This window comes from Sceloporus occidentalis, unplaced genomic scaffold, assembly GCF_023333645.1.
Source record: "Sceloporus occidentalis isolate IW3139 unplaced genomic scaffold, rSceOcc1.0.p SCAF_3, whole genome shotgun sequence".
Classification (NCBI taxonomy): Eukaryota; Metazoa; Chordata; class Lepidosauria; order Squamata; family Phrynosomatidae; genus Sceloporus; species Sceloporus occidentalis.
The window spans coordinates 87,848,983-87,866,915 of NW_028316983.1; the positions used below are offsets into that span (position 1 = coordinate 87,848,983).

Genomic DNA, 17,933 nt, shown 5'->3' on the forward strand with positions numbered 1-17,933 from the left:
TGGCCATTCCCCAGAGGAAGTTCAAAACAACCTGATCATCTTCTTTAATCACTGAATCCAGGTTCCAGTTTTGAGGTTTGGGGAAGTGAGTTTGAGATTGCTTGGATCCCCAATCTCACCATAAACCACCAGTCCTGGGTATTGTAACATCATTTTGCCCCCTCACTTTTTTGTGGAAACTGTGGGAAAGAGGCATCGGGGCTGTTTGAGCCTGCAGGCCACACTCTGCCCATCCCTACTGAAGATGGTGGTAATCTCTTCTTACAAAAGAATGAGCCGGGTTTTCATTGCACTCCATAAACTGCTGTCGCGCCAGATAACAGAGCATTAAGTACCAACATTTTTTAAAAAATGCTGGGCAAGGGACACTCAGTTCTCCATAACATAATATACTGGCAGAGCAGACCCAGGTTTTCATAGGCACAAAGCCAGCCTGCTGTATAACTGAGGATTAAAGATATAGGAGATGCATTGTAGAGTAAAGCTAGGCAGAACTAAGAGTAAGTAGGCTTCTAAATATCAGAAGCTTCAAGAAAGGATAGTGTGCTTGGTTTTATTAATTAAGAGCTTATACAGATTGGGAGAAAGGGGCAGACAGAGACCACCCCCCCCCCGGATCGTTGCTGCAGCCATGGCACGGCAACGATCCACTCCAAAAAGGAGCCATAAGTGCCCTGGAGTGGCGCTGTGACATCCCTCGTGCACCACACCGTTTGGACGTGGCAAATGAGCCACATCATTGTCACACACGCTGTGTAAACGTTGGCGCGCCAAGATTGCACCCGCAGCGTGCAGCAAGGTTCAGGAGCCTGCGAACACTCCGGTCTCCCAAGCCCTACTTTCAGCCACAGGCCGGCACAAAGTGCCAGTCTGTACTGGGCCTAGCTCCAGAGAGTGATCACAAGTGACCAGAAATATATAAACCTGTGCTTGCAAAGGTCAGGTAGCAAGTGACAGCCTCTTTCCCTTGGAAGCTTTGCCCATTAACAATAGGTCAGCTACCTGCAATGTCATGTCCTCTAGATATGTTGGACTACAACTCCCATCATTCCTGGCTAGCATCAAGGCAGTGAGGGTTCAAGAAGACTGAATTAAATAGTAGTGAGACTAGAAGGTCAGCTGACATGATACAAAGCAGCTTCATGTTTTAAATGGAAGTTACCCTCCCAGTTTATCTGAAGAAAAGTACTGGACACTGTAGTATTCAAGGTAATAGTAATAATACTAGCTGGTACAACTTTTGATGTTTAATCTTTTTGTATTCTTTTTTTTTTTTAATTAAGGGAATGCTTTTACCTGCTTGATGAAAAAAAACTACACAGGAAATTCTTATCACTTTAATATATTACTTGACAACTCTACCTTAGATTCATTAATGTTATATTTACATGAGTAAACTTACAGATCTATTTCTGAAGATCATTTACTTTAAGAATGTGATAACTCCTTCAGAAGTGGTCTGGCTCGCCTTTTTTAAATAGCTGCTCAAATATTTGCTATTGCAGCTTACCTTTATCACTGCTTTTCTTTTGTTTACTTGCCCTTCCATGGGCTGTTAAGTTGAAAGATAAGGGGATTCCCATCCTGATTTTGCAGATTGCTTGTAGAACTCCATTTGAAAGAATACTAAACTGGATTGCTATCATCCTAATGGAATTTCAAGAGTATGCAAAAAAGGTTTGGAAGGGCTGACAAAATAGTTTAGTCTTGGGTGTATGTATATTTTACAAACAAACACTAGTTAGAAACTAGCTGTTTATTTCTAAGTGAATCCTTATACAGCACTGAGTAGAGATAATCTTTCTAACACTACGAGTGCAAGGGCATATAACAGAGAGCTTTTTGAAATCAAATTTTATGAGTATAGTGGGAAATGAACTCAAAGGGCACTTCAGAAGCATGTAGAAGGATTTTTAAATCTGTTTTAAAAAATCTGAAACACATATTTATAGATACCATAGTTTTCTATAGGGGTCTAAATACTCTGAAGGCACAAGGTCCTTGTCTGATCATGAAAGCTAAGCAGGGTCAGCCCTGATTAGTACTTGAGTGGGAGATTAATCCCAGGAGCTGTGAGCTATATTCCTTGCCTAAGAAAATCTTTCATGGGGTTGCCATAGGTTGACAGTCGACTTGAAGGCACACCCAAACCCACATTTTTATTCTGCTTCCTTTCCCATTTGAAACCTTTGGGCTGAATGTTATTTATTAATTAATTTAAAATGTTTATATTCTTCCCATTTGGCTATGGCAGTTTACAAATATAAAAAAATTAAAAATCAATACAGTTGCAAATTTGACAATAAAGCAAGTATATGAACTGAAACAGAATTAAGTTTTCAAAATATAGGAATGTTAAGATATTAAAATGGTGGTAAGATTTTAAGAGTCAGCAAGACAGTAAAGACACTATTAAATTTATTTAAACTGGAAACCATGGATACAGGAGCAAAACACTATAAAGATAATAAGAAGCATTAACATAAACTGGGAACAGGCTTAAAACAAACCAGTTCTAATATCTCTCCAGCTCATCCCCCAGTAACCTAAAATAGTCTGTTCTACCAATTAGTTTCAGGTTAGTCCTGCACAGTGCACCCAAAGCAAGTACAGGACTGCAGATCAAAGAAAATGAAAAACATACATATCTATCATGCTTGAAATATAGAGGAACTCTGTCTGCATGTCAGCCCACAAAGGCTAAGAATCAGGGAAATGCCTTCAAGTTTTAAAAAGAACTCAAACATAAAATAAAATAATTGCCTCCCCAAAGCTACAAGTATGGATACTAGCTCTAAATGATGCTCAAAATAGGGAAAGGCATTCAGGATTCAAGGTAGGTAATGATCAGCAAATGAAGTCTGTTTCTCCTCCCATTTCTCAGGTGAATCCCTCCCATACTGAAGCTAACAGAAAATGTGTAAGCAAACAAGGAGGAGGAATCAGTATGTAGAGAGATCTTGTAGCACCTTTGAGACTAACTGAAAGAAAGTTGGCAGCATGAGCTTTTGTAGATTTAAGTCTGCTTCCTCAGATGCATTTGAAGGAGAAGGAATTAAACCCTCCTTATGCCCTGACTGTACGCTAGTTCTGCCTTGACTAATTTATTGGATTACTGAAGACTAGTCTCTTGATGGACCCTAGACAGCTACCCTTCATCCTCCAGGTTATTTTAAATTTTGAGAGTCATTTTTTCCCCTGATGCTCCTCAAGTCACCAGTAGGGCTCCCAGTCTCTAATGTATGTTTTGCTGCTCAATTTGCTGTGCCTGGAGGACTTTTAAAACCTTCCTCACCTGTTCCAGCTCTCAATGGGCTCTATTTCCAAAGAGAAGACACCAAACAATCACTTTCTGGTTGTTGTGGTTTTGGGGGGGGGGGGTGAGGGGACTTCGTCCAGGGCTAAAAAAGATTGGGAAAGCAAAAGCTTTTCAATGGTCAGTAGCAGTACCCAAAGCTTTAGAGGTCACTATTTCCCATATATGGGTGAAAAAAATTGACCTACCATCAGTTTGGGTACATGGCCACAGTCCACACTCCCCCACCTCTGATATAAAAGTATAGGAAAAGGAATGTTAACTTTCAAAAACTTAGAAATAATTGGCCCCAAACACACTGCAGAAATAATCCAGTGTGAGATCATTTTAACTGCTCTGACTCAATGCTCGGGAATTCTGGGAATTGAAGTTTTGTGAGACATTTAACCTTCTCTGTCAGAGAGCTCTAGTGCCACAAGAAACTACAATTCCCAGGATTCCCTTGCACTGAGCCAGGGCAGTTAAAAGTGGTCTCAAACTGGATTATTTCTCTAGTGTGTTTTGGATCAAAGTCAACCTATTTATTCCCTATTTGTTATATCATAGCAATTATAACATTGTTGCATGAGAAGAACCACAAGACAATAAAGGAAATAGTAAAATGCAAAGTTACATACATTTTACACAATATATTTTTTAAAATTGGTTTTTTATTCTTCCTTGCTTCTGCTGTATTCTTCTATAGTCAGAGACACACTTTTACTGTCAAAGATTATTTTAATTAGAAAGACTCTTGAAGTGCTGTATTGTGTCCAGGCTTCAGCTAGGCTGAACAGAGTATGAACTTTATCACACGGGCCCTAGAACTGCTCAAAAGCGTTCTCAAAAATTGCACCCTCTGGAACTGATGTAGAATGTGATGGGAACGTCCAGTGGCACCAGCGGCATTCCCCTGTGCAGTAAGATCCACTCCTAGTGCCATCCCATTCTTGTCACGCCCCCTTTTTGGAACGCGACAGGTCCGTTCTACGGCCTGTGCAATAAAGTACCAAGTCACACTTGACATCAACATTTTATGGGGCTGGGACCTTTGTCATGGTGTTTCCTGGCTTCTATGCTCAAGGACACATCTTCATTGTCTCCTTGTATCCAGGAAAGCTGCAGAAAAAATCCTTCAAAGATAGCAATAGCAAGTACATTTCTATACGGCTTATCAGTGAACTAAGCACTCCCTAAGTGGGTTACAATCTTTAAGCTAATTATCCCCCAAAACTGGGTACTCAATTTATCAACCTATGGAAGGCTGAGTGGATCTTGGAGCCCTGCCTGGGATCAAACTCATAGTCTTGTGGCTGCAGTACAGGCATTTAACCACTGCACCATCAAGGCTCCAAAGTTGTTTGTGATTCAAAGGAGAACATCTTCATTTTCTTTCTCCAGATTTCCAAATTTTCAGCCATGGTCAAGCAGAACCCAGGAGGAATATGTAGTTCATTGGTAGGAAATTCATTAGGACTGTCTGCATTGTCTACATCTCAGTAGATATGTTACTATGCAGTGGGCAATTATTATCTTATTCTCCCCCTTTCTTTAGGCAAACTGGATTCATTCATCCACTGTATATTTAGGGGCCTGATAATATGTCCATATTCTCCTAGTTATGTGTGATCCTCCTAGTTATTCTTACTATTACAAATAACACAATGCTAATCTTATTTATAAGAATAAATTATTTATCTTTACAAACAAGAAATAGTTGACCTGTGGCTAAATCCCACACCAGTGAACCTTATGAACTGCTCTTTTTACCCAAACATATTGGCTGGCCAGCCCCTAGTTTAATAAAATGGGATCATGGCTTATTGTGCTTTTATATCTTCAAAGCAAGCTAAGTGATTTCTGAATCAGGTCTTTGCTATTAGTTTGGATTAAGAATCCATTGGAACTTTGAGAATATGCTTTTGCTTGGTTTTAACATTTCAGTGCTATAAAATGCAAATAAAATATTGATTATAAGAATATGCTTTGCATTAATAAATCATACATATTTTTAACATTTTAAGAAACAGTGAATTTGAATGACTTTGTTAGGTTGTTGTAATTATGTTTACCAGTGTGGAAGAGAACATCTTTATAGAAATTTAAACAAAGAATTTAAAAACAAGGATGGGCCTTAGTGCCATATCCAAACCTCAGCTGATGAGTGTCATTTATATACACATTCTCTCTCCCCCTTTTTCATTTTTCCAAAACTGTAACCACATAGAAGTTGATTTACTTTGTGAATAGAGGCTGAATGAAATCCAATTGGAGCTTACTTGAACACTGTTTTGATGTAAGATTCAAAGCTTCTGCAAATTTATTTTATCTTCTACATTTGCTGATCTTCTGCTTGTAAATCCTGTTGAAGAAGAATAAAAATGACTGCTGCCTGATGGGAATTAAATGTCTGAAGTTCAAAGCAGTTTGCACATCAGAGCAAACGTCAATCAAATGAACATCTTGCAAGCTAGGCAGGGAGCGAATTTCTCCATGGGGAAGAGATCAAAGTGGGAGTCACAGTTCTGTTTTCTCCCTTGGGATGCAGTTTCGATCAGTTGTTCATTAAAGTGAATCCAGAAGGAAGAGTTTTCATATAATATAGAAAGGGGTGGGGGAGAGGAAGGTTGGAGGGAGTGGGAATGAGTTACGTTCTCTTGGAGTTAAAGGTAAGATCACATTTCGATCTTTTCTAATTGCAGAATCACATTTTCCAGAGTGACATGTTGAGCTACCAGAATTGTTATTGGAGATTATGTTCTGAAACTTGTGTGATTACCTACATTCCTTTATTTTATGAAGATAGAGGAGCTCGTTAAACAACATTCCCTTTATTTACTGGATTGCCTGAGTGTGTTTCAAAATGAGTGCCATAATACAGTATCTAGGGAACCATCAGGTATTATTTTATTATATATATTTTCAGGGGAAAGGAAAAGGAAATAAAATAAACATACTAGGAGTGGGAATGTTCTAGTCCTGCCCCCTGCTGTGTTGTTTCAGGCAATCTCCACACATGGTGAAAAGTAAAGAGAAAACCAGTTTCCAGACTGTGTAGAGAAATTCTTCAAAAAGAAGAGTCTCTCTTCTTCACAATGACACTTGCCAGGGAGGGTGGCGCCACAATAAGACATGAGCCATATGTGGAGGAAAGGCCACAACTTTATTCACGCAAAACCAGCAGCCAAAAGGTAGGGTTGGCCAAAAGCATGAGGTCTGGATCATCGTACAACCCGCTGTTGTAAGATACTGGCCAGTCATATATCAGCAAGATATCGGGATGAGCTAGGGGCTGATGGAACGCCCTCGCATATCCATGCAACCTAGTGATTGCATTCAAATTAAATCCCCTAGCCACCGGGAAGCGGTGTCACGTTATGGCCCCCGCAATGGCCACAACGCATGTCCTCATCGCTCCCGTGTCCCATAGGGACTCCCGATACAGTGCTATGCAACTATATAGTCCATGACCACCAGATCCAGACCCTCTGCTGCCGCCACAAAAGGCAGTTACGCAGTAACGCCTGCCGCCAACCCTACCAACACAAAGCGCACAAAGCAGGAGTCCAAGAGGAAGCTGCCAAGCCGGCCTGCAATCCTGTCCAAAAGGACATATTGAAAGGAAACAGCATGCTCCACTCGCGTCCAAAGCAGCGAATCGACGGCAAAACGCTGGTGCCGATTGTCCAAACCTTTAGTGTGTCACAACTGAAAAATAGAAATTAGCAAACAATAATAAGCTGCAATCTTAACAACACAAGCAGCAACGGAAAACTTGGAAACCATTCCCATGAAGTAAGGGAAATACAAGGAATTAACTGACATTGCAAACCCAGAGCAGGGTCAAATAGAAAGCTCCCAATGGCAGCTATTTGGAAGCAAGCCTAACTCCAGGATTAATAGGAGAGGCAGGACGCCTGGCCCGAGAAAACTGCGATGAGGAAGGAGCATCAGGACAAGACAACCTGGCATGTGAGCCTCTACAAAAGGCACAAAGGTGATCCAACTTGCACTGGGTGCGTATGCACTTGCCAACATTAAAATCCCAGCACAACAGACCCTTATCAGCAAATTGAGATGAAACTTGGGACAGTGCTCGTGGCGCAGCCCGAGTGCCTACTTCCAGCAGCCAAATTTCATTGTGGAGCAGGTCCCAACGCTCCCTAGAATTCTGCGAAGTATGCTGCCTGAATGCCGCATCGTAGGCGATAGCCGCTGTGTCTCCTGCAAAAGCCTTGACCCTGAGAACATTAAGCAAATGGCCGTCTAAATGCCACGCTCGCTCAGGGAAAGCCATAGAGACTACCGCTTTAAAGATGGTGAAGCCCTCCAACTAGTTAGCAAAGGTGTGCTCAGCCGGTGCAACCTTGGGCTCCTTCTTGGCCTTCTTCGTCGAAGTAACAGCAATAGTCTCCTTGCCCTTAGGCTGGAGGAGGGTGAAGACATCCATGTAACATCCCCGAAGATTTAGCTTTCTAACCTTGCTAGATAAGTGAGCTCCCGGAGGGTGCTCACCTGGAGCACAAATGGGTAAATCATTCATCTGTGGATCTACCCACACACCCTGGAGTCCTGGACGCCAGGCACGCCTCATGATGGCCCAGCGAGGCAGGCCAGGAACCAAGGCATGATCAACCCAAAAACCATCCCTCCCACATGGAACATTAGGTCGAGGTCCACCTGCAACTGCAGGTTGCTCGGACCCCGCAAAACGGGTCATTTGCCATCTCCTCTTTGCCTTCCTTTTCCTCTTCCGTTCCTTGCGCCGATCAGCTGATGACGACGCTCCAAGCCCCCTTTCATCATCTGACGAAAAAGAAGATGAACTGGAACTGGACGAATCCGAGGAGCTGGGCACTGGTTCGCTCGCCATCTGAGATGCAGGAACAAAAGAAGGCGCAGCAGTGGGAGGCTGACTGGAAGTTGTAGCCTGCTGAATCAGGACAGCAATGGACCTTGATAAATTGGCGACTATCTCAGGTGAAAGTGAAGATGCCGCCGCAGGCAGTGAAGGAAATGAATCTGCGGGAGGCTCTGCAACAGGCGTCCCTTTGGGAGTGGAAGCTCTGTGTGTCCGTGCCATGCCAGCCCATGACCTTCTGGGCAATCCAGACTGACCCCTAGTAGTAGGCCTGGATGCCGAAGGCACAGAAGGTGGCTTTGGAGGCATACTGATAAGCCCAAAGAACCAGCAAAAGCAAGCCACAAAACCGCACCAGGCAAAATAAACCAAGTTCAAAAACTTACTTCAGCCGAGGCTGAGAGAGTGTGCCTACAAAAAAGGAGGGGGTAGGGCACCCCACTGATAACTGTCAATGAGCCTGTCTGGAAGCGTCTCCCAAGAGCTCTGTTCCAACTAAAACCACTAGACCACACAGTCACAAATTACAAAAGAAGAGTGCAGGGCTCCAGCAGGCCTGAAATTGCCGAAGCAACAAAATGGCCACCGGGCCAAAAGAAAATGGTGGGCGCAACTATTCCCGCCAAAAAAAAGGCGGGGAAAAAACCACCCAAGCGGGGGAGAGGCAAGGGGCAATGCTAGGAGGAGGCAAATGCCGCCCTCCACAAGCCCACTCACCTTAGCTTCCAAATCAGCCCGGACCCGGGCCAAGAGGGAGGGCAAAGCCCTCTGTCCTCGCCTCCTGTTCCTCTCAGCTTGGCTCTGCACACCAGCAGAGCCAAGCAGCAAATGGCACCGTGCACTGGGCAACTGGGCCTAAATAGGCCATGCCCAGGGGGTTGCTGGGAAGGGAGTCGCCCCGCCCCCAGAGCAGCCGAACCAATCAGTCGCCCTGGAGGACCGAGGCAACCATAGAGAGGGAGTATCCGCCCGCTAGAGCGGCCTTTCAGAGGCGGAAGTACCTCCCTTTCCCTCCCCAGCAACCAATCGCCAGCAAGCACGCCCCAGCAAAGCATGCTGGGGCACTCCACCGAGCCTGCGTCGCCGCTCCGGTGGCAACACGGCCTGCCTACTCAGTCGGGCGGCCGTCTTTTTTGCACAAGGAGAGGAATGCTATGGGGGAAATCTAAAGAGCGCCACTCATCCTAATCTGATATTCTATAAAAACATGTAATAGAAGATTGAAAAATACTTGCATATATTCAGACTTGAACCAAAAAATGATTTAATCTTGAGGTTTAGATATTTTACATGCTATTTGTATAGCACTATATACTCTTGACAGCCTATGTTTTGAATGTACACTAAAATCATGTTTATCTGGTCTTCTCCTAGCTGCATCTTAGTCTCGTACAGTTCATTACTGACTGCAATATTCCACTGAAAAACACTGAGAAAATGCAGAGGTTTTGCAGTGCAAATAGCAGGCAGAGCATTCCTGATCTAGATAGAGATCATAGTAGGCGGCAAAGAGCTGAAACCCCCTCGCTTTCATGCCCCAATTTGCATGCCCCTTCTACTTGTTAAAATTGATCAGAGGTAAAATCCTCTGATTTTGAGCTTTAATTCAGGGATCCTGCCCACAAACTCAAAAGAGCAATGCGCAGCTGCACCAGGGCTAATCACACTAGGGCTGCAGCAACCACACACACGCAGCCCCAATTCAGGACACAGCTGCAATCCTCAACCCAGCTACTGGCAAGGTTTTTCACCGCTCCTTTTTGTGCCAGCTCTTCCAGGTTGGGGCAGGCTTGGTGCAGATTCCAGCTGCATTTGGGGCCTGCATTGTGTAAATGTTATGCCCCCAGGGCAACCCAAAGCTAGCACTTTTGGCCTGTCTGTTTTGAGCCTCAATGAAGATTTCACACATGAAGAAGTGGTAGTGATCAGAATCAAAGCCATGGAAAGGAGAGGGGCACACGTTTAGCAGCTCCACATTATAGGATTCTGAATGGATTGAGCTCTATTTCTGCAATTTGCTGTATAGTGTGCCCTCCACATTCACTGGGGTTAGGGGCACAGGGCCCTATGAAAGTAGGAGAACCACATATAAAAACCCACTATTTTTTTGTTCCATAGAGAACAGCTCTCTAGGAACTTTATGGTAAATATCTGCCAAATGTTGAACACAGAATTACACTGGAGGGCCTACAGATGCTTAAAGAAGTGTTTTCTCTAGTAATCTGCAGCTCTTCCAGCACAACTTACTTCTTGTTGATTGCTCAACAGAGTTGCACTGGAACACCCAGAGATTCCTAGAATCATAGAGTTGAAACAGACCTCTAGGCCTATTGAATAGCTATTACTGTCAGGTAGTTCTTCCTAATGTTGAGGTGGAATCTCTTTTCCTGTAGTTTGAATCTGTTGATCTGGATCCTGTTCTCTGGAGCAGCAGAAAACAAACTTGCTCCATCTTCAGTATGACATCTGTTCAAATATTTTAAAAGGGCTATCATATCATCTCCTAATCTTCTCATCTCCAGGCCAAACATACCCAGCTCCTCAAGTCATTCCTCACAGGCCATGGTTTCCAGATATTTCACCGTTTTGGTTGCCTCCTCTGGACATGCTCCAGTTTGTCAATATCCTTTTTGAATTGTGAGAACATATTAATCAAATCTGCAAATAAGCAAATCCACAAAAGTCAAAACCCCAAATGTGGAGGGCTAACTATTTTTTATATAAATTGGGGAAGGGGAGACAGGGGCCAGAAAGAGATAGATGGCAACCATCCAGAGGTTCCATGTGACCTACTAAACCCCCCCCCTAAAAAAAAGTATTCTTGCTTCATATCATTAATATTTAGTTCAGTCTTCTTTTTTTTTTTAAAAAAAAAGACATAATATAACTTTCTTGTTGTTGTTGTTGTTGTGTGCCTTTAAGTTATTTCTGACTTATTATAACCTGGAAATCGAACCCTGGTCTCCAAAGTTGTAGTCCAATACTCAAACCACTACACCATGCTGGCTTGTCTATATACTTCTGGCTAAAGCAAAGGACAAAAGTAATAATGTTTTCCCCTAATATGAACTCAAGGAGTTTATGCTTAAAAGGCAGAATCAGCTTTACTTGTCTTATTCATCTGACTTTTGCTTTTGTTTCAGGTTTGATGGTAATTTTAACACCAATGTATCTAGAACGATTAGCTGTGATAGACTGTCTACAACTGTGAATAGCAGAGCATTCAATCCTGGCCGTGACTTAAATTCTGGTAAGTAATACACCTGTTTTGTTTAAGTTGCTGAATCTTACTACAGAGAATCAGATATCATAGCTGCTGAGTTTTATGCCTCACTGAAACTGCTGCATCATTTTTAATTTGAGGTTTAATGACAGACAGATAATTTCCTAGGAAAATGATTTTATCTAGATACTAATTTATTCCAGCACGCTCTAAAAGTTTGTTGTGGTTAATAGCAACTTCCATTTGTTTTCTGTATATCTTGTCTGTCCTGTCATCAGCGAAATCCATTTTTAAGTAGTGATAGTCTAAGCTGCCTCTTTGATCTTAGAATTCATCTAATGTGCATGTTCTTCTGCAACAATCAGCATTAACTGATGTATGATGAAGCCCTGAAATATTTCATTCCTTTGATGTGCCTTGGAGTTTCTGTCTTGAGAATTGACCCATTTACTTGATGCATTTTGAAACATGGAGGTGTGGTTACTGTCTGAGGTTTTTAAAACTTTCTGAAAAATATTCCTTGCTCAGTTGATGCAGACTTTGCTTGGCTTTCAATATCACATTCAAATGGAAATACAGTATAGTGTTTTAGTGTCTTAGAATGTTATAGTGTTTTATTGTTTTGTACTTGATTATATATGTCTGAAATTGGTTAAAAGGGTATTATAAATAAAAGTTGTTAATATTATTATTAAAAACAATCAGCCCTTCACATTCATTGGTTTAACATTCAGTGATTCAGTTATTTGTTTGCCATCACCCTGACCTGGTCGCTTTGCTCCTGCTTTCCATAACAGAAGCGACACTTTGGTTGGTTCCTTAGTCCATAGACATTGGAATGTGAGTTAAGCCCCCCCTTAAAAAAAACTTTGCTCTTTTTATGTTCCTGTCTTTACTGGCAAGGAACAAAATGTGCCCCCCCCCCCCAGCTTGAGGCTATTGTGCGCACATTCACATGGCAGCTTCAGGTGCCGGGGGTGTGTGACAGTGGCACTGACTGGTTGTCAGGTGCATATTCTGCATACTCCCCATCTCTTGAAGCTTGAGGCTGTTGTGTGAATATGCACACAGCAGCCTCAGGCTTTGGCAGCAGTGGTATCTAGCCACCAGACATGCATTTCCTCTTTGGGGAGCTCTGTCAGCCACCCACTTTGCAAACTTGGCCACCACTGCTGCCCACTGTATTTACAGGTTTTCCACTTTCATGGAGTACCCCTAATCCTGAGGGCAGGGAACCGTCCAATTAAAAAGATTGTATGTACAGCGCTGTGTAAATTTACAGCGCTTTATAAATAAAGGTTAATAATAATAATCCCCATGAATGTTGAATCAGCTGAAGTGAAGGGGAAACTCCCTGTTTCCCTACTATGGCTAATTAGTAGCATCAGGAAATGTGGGACCCGTACACTACAGAAGGACAGCACTATTATTTCATTTTAATTACCATGGTTCTACCCTATGGAATCCTGGAGTTTGTAGTTTGAGGACACACTAGATCATGCCAATCCCAGGATTCCATAGAATGGAACCATGGCAGTTAAACTGGAATGATAGCACTTTAATTGTGCAGTGTGAATGTGCCTCAGGGGAATGGGTGCAGGGAAAAGGAGAGCAGAATCTTAATCTGGCCTGGCACACCATCTCTTAATCCCATTAACAAGCCAGAAAGAACCTATCTTGAATCCTTATTTCTGTTCTCCAGTTCTGGACAGGGTCACACTTCCTATAAAGGACTGTGTTTGTAGCTTGGGGGTGCTCCTGGATTCGTCGCTTCAGCTGTCATCTCAGGTGGGTGCGACAATCAGGAGTGCCTGTTATCAGCTTGGGCTGATTTGCCAGCTATGACCCTTCCTGGAACGGAAAAACCTAGAAACAGTTGTACACTCACTGGTAACCTTTCGTCTCGATTTCTGGAATGCGCTTTACTTGGGGCAACCCTCATGCCATGCTCGGAAGCTGCATTTGGTACAAAATATGGCAGCCAAATTGATAACAGGGAGTTCAAAATTTGAATCCATTACACCTATTTTAAAATCCCTACACTGGCTCCCCATTTGCTTCCAGTCACAGTATAAGGTGTTGGTTATTACCTATAAAGCCCTAAATGGCTTGGGTCCAACATACCTGAGGGAACGCCTCCTCCCATATAATTCTCTCGCACTCTCAGGTCCTCTGGGATGAATCTATTGCAGTCAGAGAGAACTAGACTAGTTTCCACTTCCCAAAGGACATTTTCTGTTGCTGCTCCAAAAATCTGGAACGATTTACCGGACGAGATCCGCCAAATAACATCTTTAGATGCCTTCAAGGAGGCAATAAAAACAGATCTTTTCCGGCGAGCCTTCCCGAATTGACTTCCAATTTTTCCACTTACCTAATTATTCCCATTGGATTGAATGATCTTGATTTATTTTATTGGCCATCGGTTTTATTGTTTTATAGGGTAGGAGGGAGTTTGGGAACTTGAAATGTAATATATCTTTTAACTATTGTTTCCATGTTTGTTTGTTTGTTTTACTTGATTTTATTGTCTTTGATGTCTTGTTACCCGCCTTGATCCAATACAGGGAGAGGCGGGATATAAAAAATTATTATTATTATTATTATGGTTCATGTTTGTTTTGACCCTTAGCATATTGCCTGGAGATAGTAATTTCTTAGTGTTTCACTTTACCAGTAAAGCGTTTTTTCTCCAGCTCAGTTCTGTCCAGTTTTTTGTTTGTTTGTTTTGCTAGTGATGAATGCATGGTGTCAGTGGAGAGTCAAAGTTATCCTTACTACAATATTAGGATACATTGTGTTTCCCCCATTATTGGTTTAACATGGTAGGAAAGAAGATTAGGAAGCATACAAAGTTTCAAAGTGCCTTTCAGCTGTCCCAGGAGGTCCATGCTGTAGAGTTGAAAAGATAACTGGATGATAATATACGCAAAAGGCATATGTTCATGTCTGTGCATGTGCATTTGTGTGCTTGCGTTCATGTGTGTTTTAAAGCCTTTTAATTTATTATTATGGGCATTCCTTTTGCAAAGAATAGTTAGTAGTTTTCATACAAGTTTCATAATATACCAGAAGTGATATCATTTAAATTTTCAGATTTCAAATTTATACCCCTCAGCCTGTTTAGGTAATTTAAGCACAGTAAATTTGAATGAAATTTCAAATGTCGTCATTGATATCTTATGCACATTTGTTTATAGCCATTAAGAATGGCACATAACAAACTCATGTTTATGTTTATCTTTTTATTTACTCCAATGGTTTCATGGAAGGGGGCAGGGAAACACTACAGTTTTCCTGAAATTAAAACACTACAAAACCACTCATTATTCCTAATCTGTTTTGTTAAGAGATCAATTGGTGGAAGCCCTTGTCTAACCCTTAAATACTGTGGTCTTTCCAAACAGACAGATTGTTTCTGAAACTTAAACAGGTTTGCACAATTGATTGCAGGCTCAATACCTTTCTTCCTTATCTATAGAAAATTCCAGTTTTCTCCCTTCAGCTAGTTAGTTCATTCTGCCTTCCCTAGGGAGAGCTGCCAATTTTGCCATAACCCCGTGCTTATTTTTCTGTGACCACAAAGTACAATCTTCTGTGAGATAAGCAGAGACTACTTCAGCTGAAAAAATAAGCTTCCCCCCTCTCCTTCAGGTGTACTTTTATTTTCCATCTACTAAAGCTGCTAGAATTCCCCACAGATATGTCTTACTTTCTTCCTTGCTACAAACCCTAAGAGATATGCTTTGGGGGCTCTATTTTTTTCCTCATACCAAGCCTTTTAATCTCTAAAATGCTTTTCTGTACTTTAATATGCTCTTATGTCTATGGCAAAACCAGTTTGGGGACAAGTTTCATACTCACAAGAGACTGACTAAAGATGTTGCAAGGTAACTAACTGCCTTTCAACTTAAAGCTGCATTTGTCAAGCTGCCTTTTAGTTCAAGAATCATAAGCTAACTGGTGTCAGAATAAAACTGTGCCGAACTTTTCTGTTGTAATTTTATCCCAGGTGCTATATGAGGATTGCTAAAACAGCAGTCATTGTGGATAGATTAATCAAACAGATTTTGGCATTATTCCTATACAGCAACACTACCTCTTTGTGTAAAATTATCTAATAATTATGTAAGGAATGATTCCCAAAGAAATTAGTTGATGAAAAAACAACTAATATTATTACTTACATGTGCATACTGACAAGGAATATCCAAGAAAGAGTGACCAATCAGATTGTGCCATTAAGGAGTTTGGGACCTGTTAGATGAAGTTCAGTGGGTTCTTAAAAGAGATAAACATTTTATGGAAGAAAGTAATATCTAGTGCCTCAACTCTATAGTTGGTAGCACTTACATGTTCCAAGCTAGCTTTTCATGGCTAGAGGAATCCTCTTTTTATATTTTCTCTCTCTTCCAAAAATATATGCATGTATCTGTTAGCTGAGAATCATGTGTGTATCTGATGGACTGTAGAATTAAAAGTAGGATTTACCAATCATTGGCCTGTTACAGACAGCCAAAATAAAGCTGCTTCGAGTCACAGTGGAGATATGGTGTTTCAATGATGCATGCGTCCTAAGAGTCCAGAACTCACACCAAAGCCATGCTCCAGCCCTAAGGACTGGAGCATGGCTTTGGTGTGGCTTCTGGACTCTTAGGACGCATGCATCATTGAAACATCATATCTCCACTGTGACCCGAAGCAGCTTTATTTTGGCTGTCTGTAACAGGCCATTGTTTCTCAAATAACGTTGGAGTACAGTTCCTATTGACCCTGGAAATTGATTGTTTTGTCTTAAGATAATGGGGAAAGTAATCTAAAAAGCTTGTCAGTGTGGTATAGCAGTGTTGGACCAAGACCCTGGGAAACTATGGTTTGAATCCTCACACAGCCTGGTAACACAGTAGGTGATCATGGGCAAGTCACACTCCTTCAGTCTAAGAGGAAAGCAGTGTCAGGCCTCCTCTGAATAATTATTGGCAAGAAATTCCTCTGATGGGGTCTCTGTAAACTGGAGCTGACTTAAAAGCAGATATAAACAACAGTTTAACAACATCTGGGTACCAAGGTTGGAAATTAGACCTCTAAAACCATTGGCCACATCTGGGGGACATCACAGAGGAGGAGGATGCTCTGAAGTACAGTGTCTGCAGCACATCAGCTTATGTCATAATAAATCTATGTGCTTTTAAGGTACCACAAAAGTCCCCCTCCCAGTGGTGAAGGAGAGGATTTTTCATATACTGTATATAGTAATAACGCTACTGTTTGTTGTAATATTGCTCAGTCAAGTTTGAGTCTCAACATTCCAAAAAGGCTGAGGCTGAGGTCATCCCTTTTAAGTGTAGGACATCCTCCCTGCCTTTCAGTTTTAAGATTGGTTGTGAATGCATGAGAGGTACATACTGTGCATAGTTTGGTACAGGGCTGTCAAAACCATGGAAGGGAGATAAAAATTTACAAAATTCTATACAAAAGCTGTTATTTTGTGCTGATTACAAATTACTTTACAGGCATGAAGGACAGGACAGAAGTTGAACCCTTTCTGAAGAGAGTCTTATAAAACTTCAAAGGGAATGTGAAAATGATAACGTTAAGCACTTATGGATAACACTTGCAAGATATTAAGCATATTGGAATCATTAACTAATTAATCTTCAAAGTATAGTATATACATGTAGTAAAAATGGAACATAATTACTCATTATGCAACAGTTACTTTAATGTCACATCTTGAGCATTGAAGTTGAATGCCTTAGGCTGTAGAGAGAGGAACACTTTTTCCGTATCATATGGCAATGATCTGTTGTAGACAATGAAAATAAAAATAGTTCTCTTAGGAGAGTAGAAATGATAGCAGTAACAACAAAAAATGCTGTAGAACACAATTGTTTATGGTCTTTTGTCAGTGCAGCCTGCCTGTAATTATTTTTTTAAAAAATTTACTGCCTTTTGCAAATCAAAGTTGGGATGGAATGTGATTGGTTTACTGTGTATCACTGAAATATTCTGTTGGAATATTCTAATTGTTCTTCCAAGCCATTGTTGCCCATCATATCCCCACTCTTCATCAAAATTTGGAAAAGTTATTTTTTTTTTTTTTGGGACTATATACGGATTAGGGTACATAGGTACTTGTCTTTCAAATGCAATATTTCAGAGTTCAGACTATCGTCATTAATATAAAGGCAATAAATAAAAGCCCAGTTTAGAAGGTAGTTTAGAAGGTAGTACAACTGGAGTGTCCAGTTGTTGTCTGTTTTCCAGTTATTGTAAGAATGGTGCTCTAAAGCAGCAGGTAACAGGTCAACTTTCTCAGCTCATGTTCCTTAAAGTACTTGACCACTGCTGCCAGATTGTCAGGGCTAAGATGGCTGCTGCCTTATTGAAATAAGGTCACATACCACAAAATCTTGTTACAGGAGTGCAGTATAACAAGTTTCTATTCATGAGAGTAACAAACCATAAATTTGTTTTTATATGCTATTCAGTGAAGGCAACATGTATGTGCACACATCAGTTTGATGATATTACAGTACAATGAGTTGGCAAGA

The 17,933-nt window shown here is 41.4% G+C and overlaps 1 protein-coding gene across 5 annotated transcripts in view; it reads left to right on the plus strand.

Annotated features, from left to right (window-relative positions):
• The window catches only part of CACHD1 (cache domain containing 1), a 163,775-nt gene that overhangs the window by 81,463 nt on the left and 64,379 nt on the right, over nucleotides 1–17,933 (plus strand). For all 5 annotated transcript variants that reach the window (XM_089515343.1, XM_089515346.1, XM_089515342.1 and 2 more), the window contains one exon: nucleotides 11,300–11,406. In XM_089515343.1, the coding sequence (XP_089371469.1) occupies nucleotides 11,300–11,406 (107 nt within the window). The remainder of the gene's footprint in view (nucleotides 1–11,299; nucleotides 11,407–17,933) is intronic.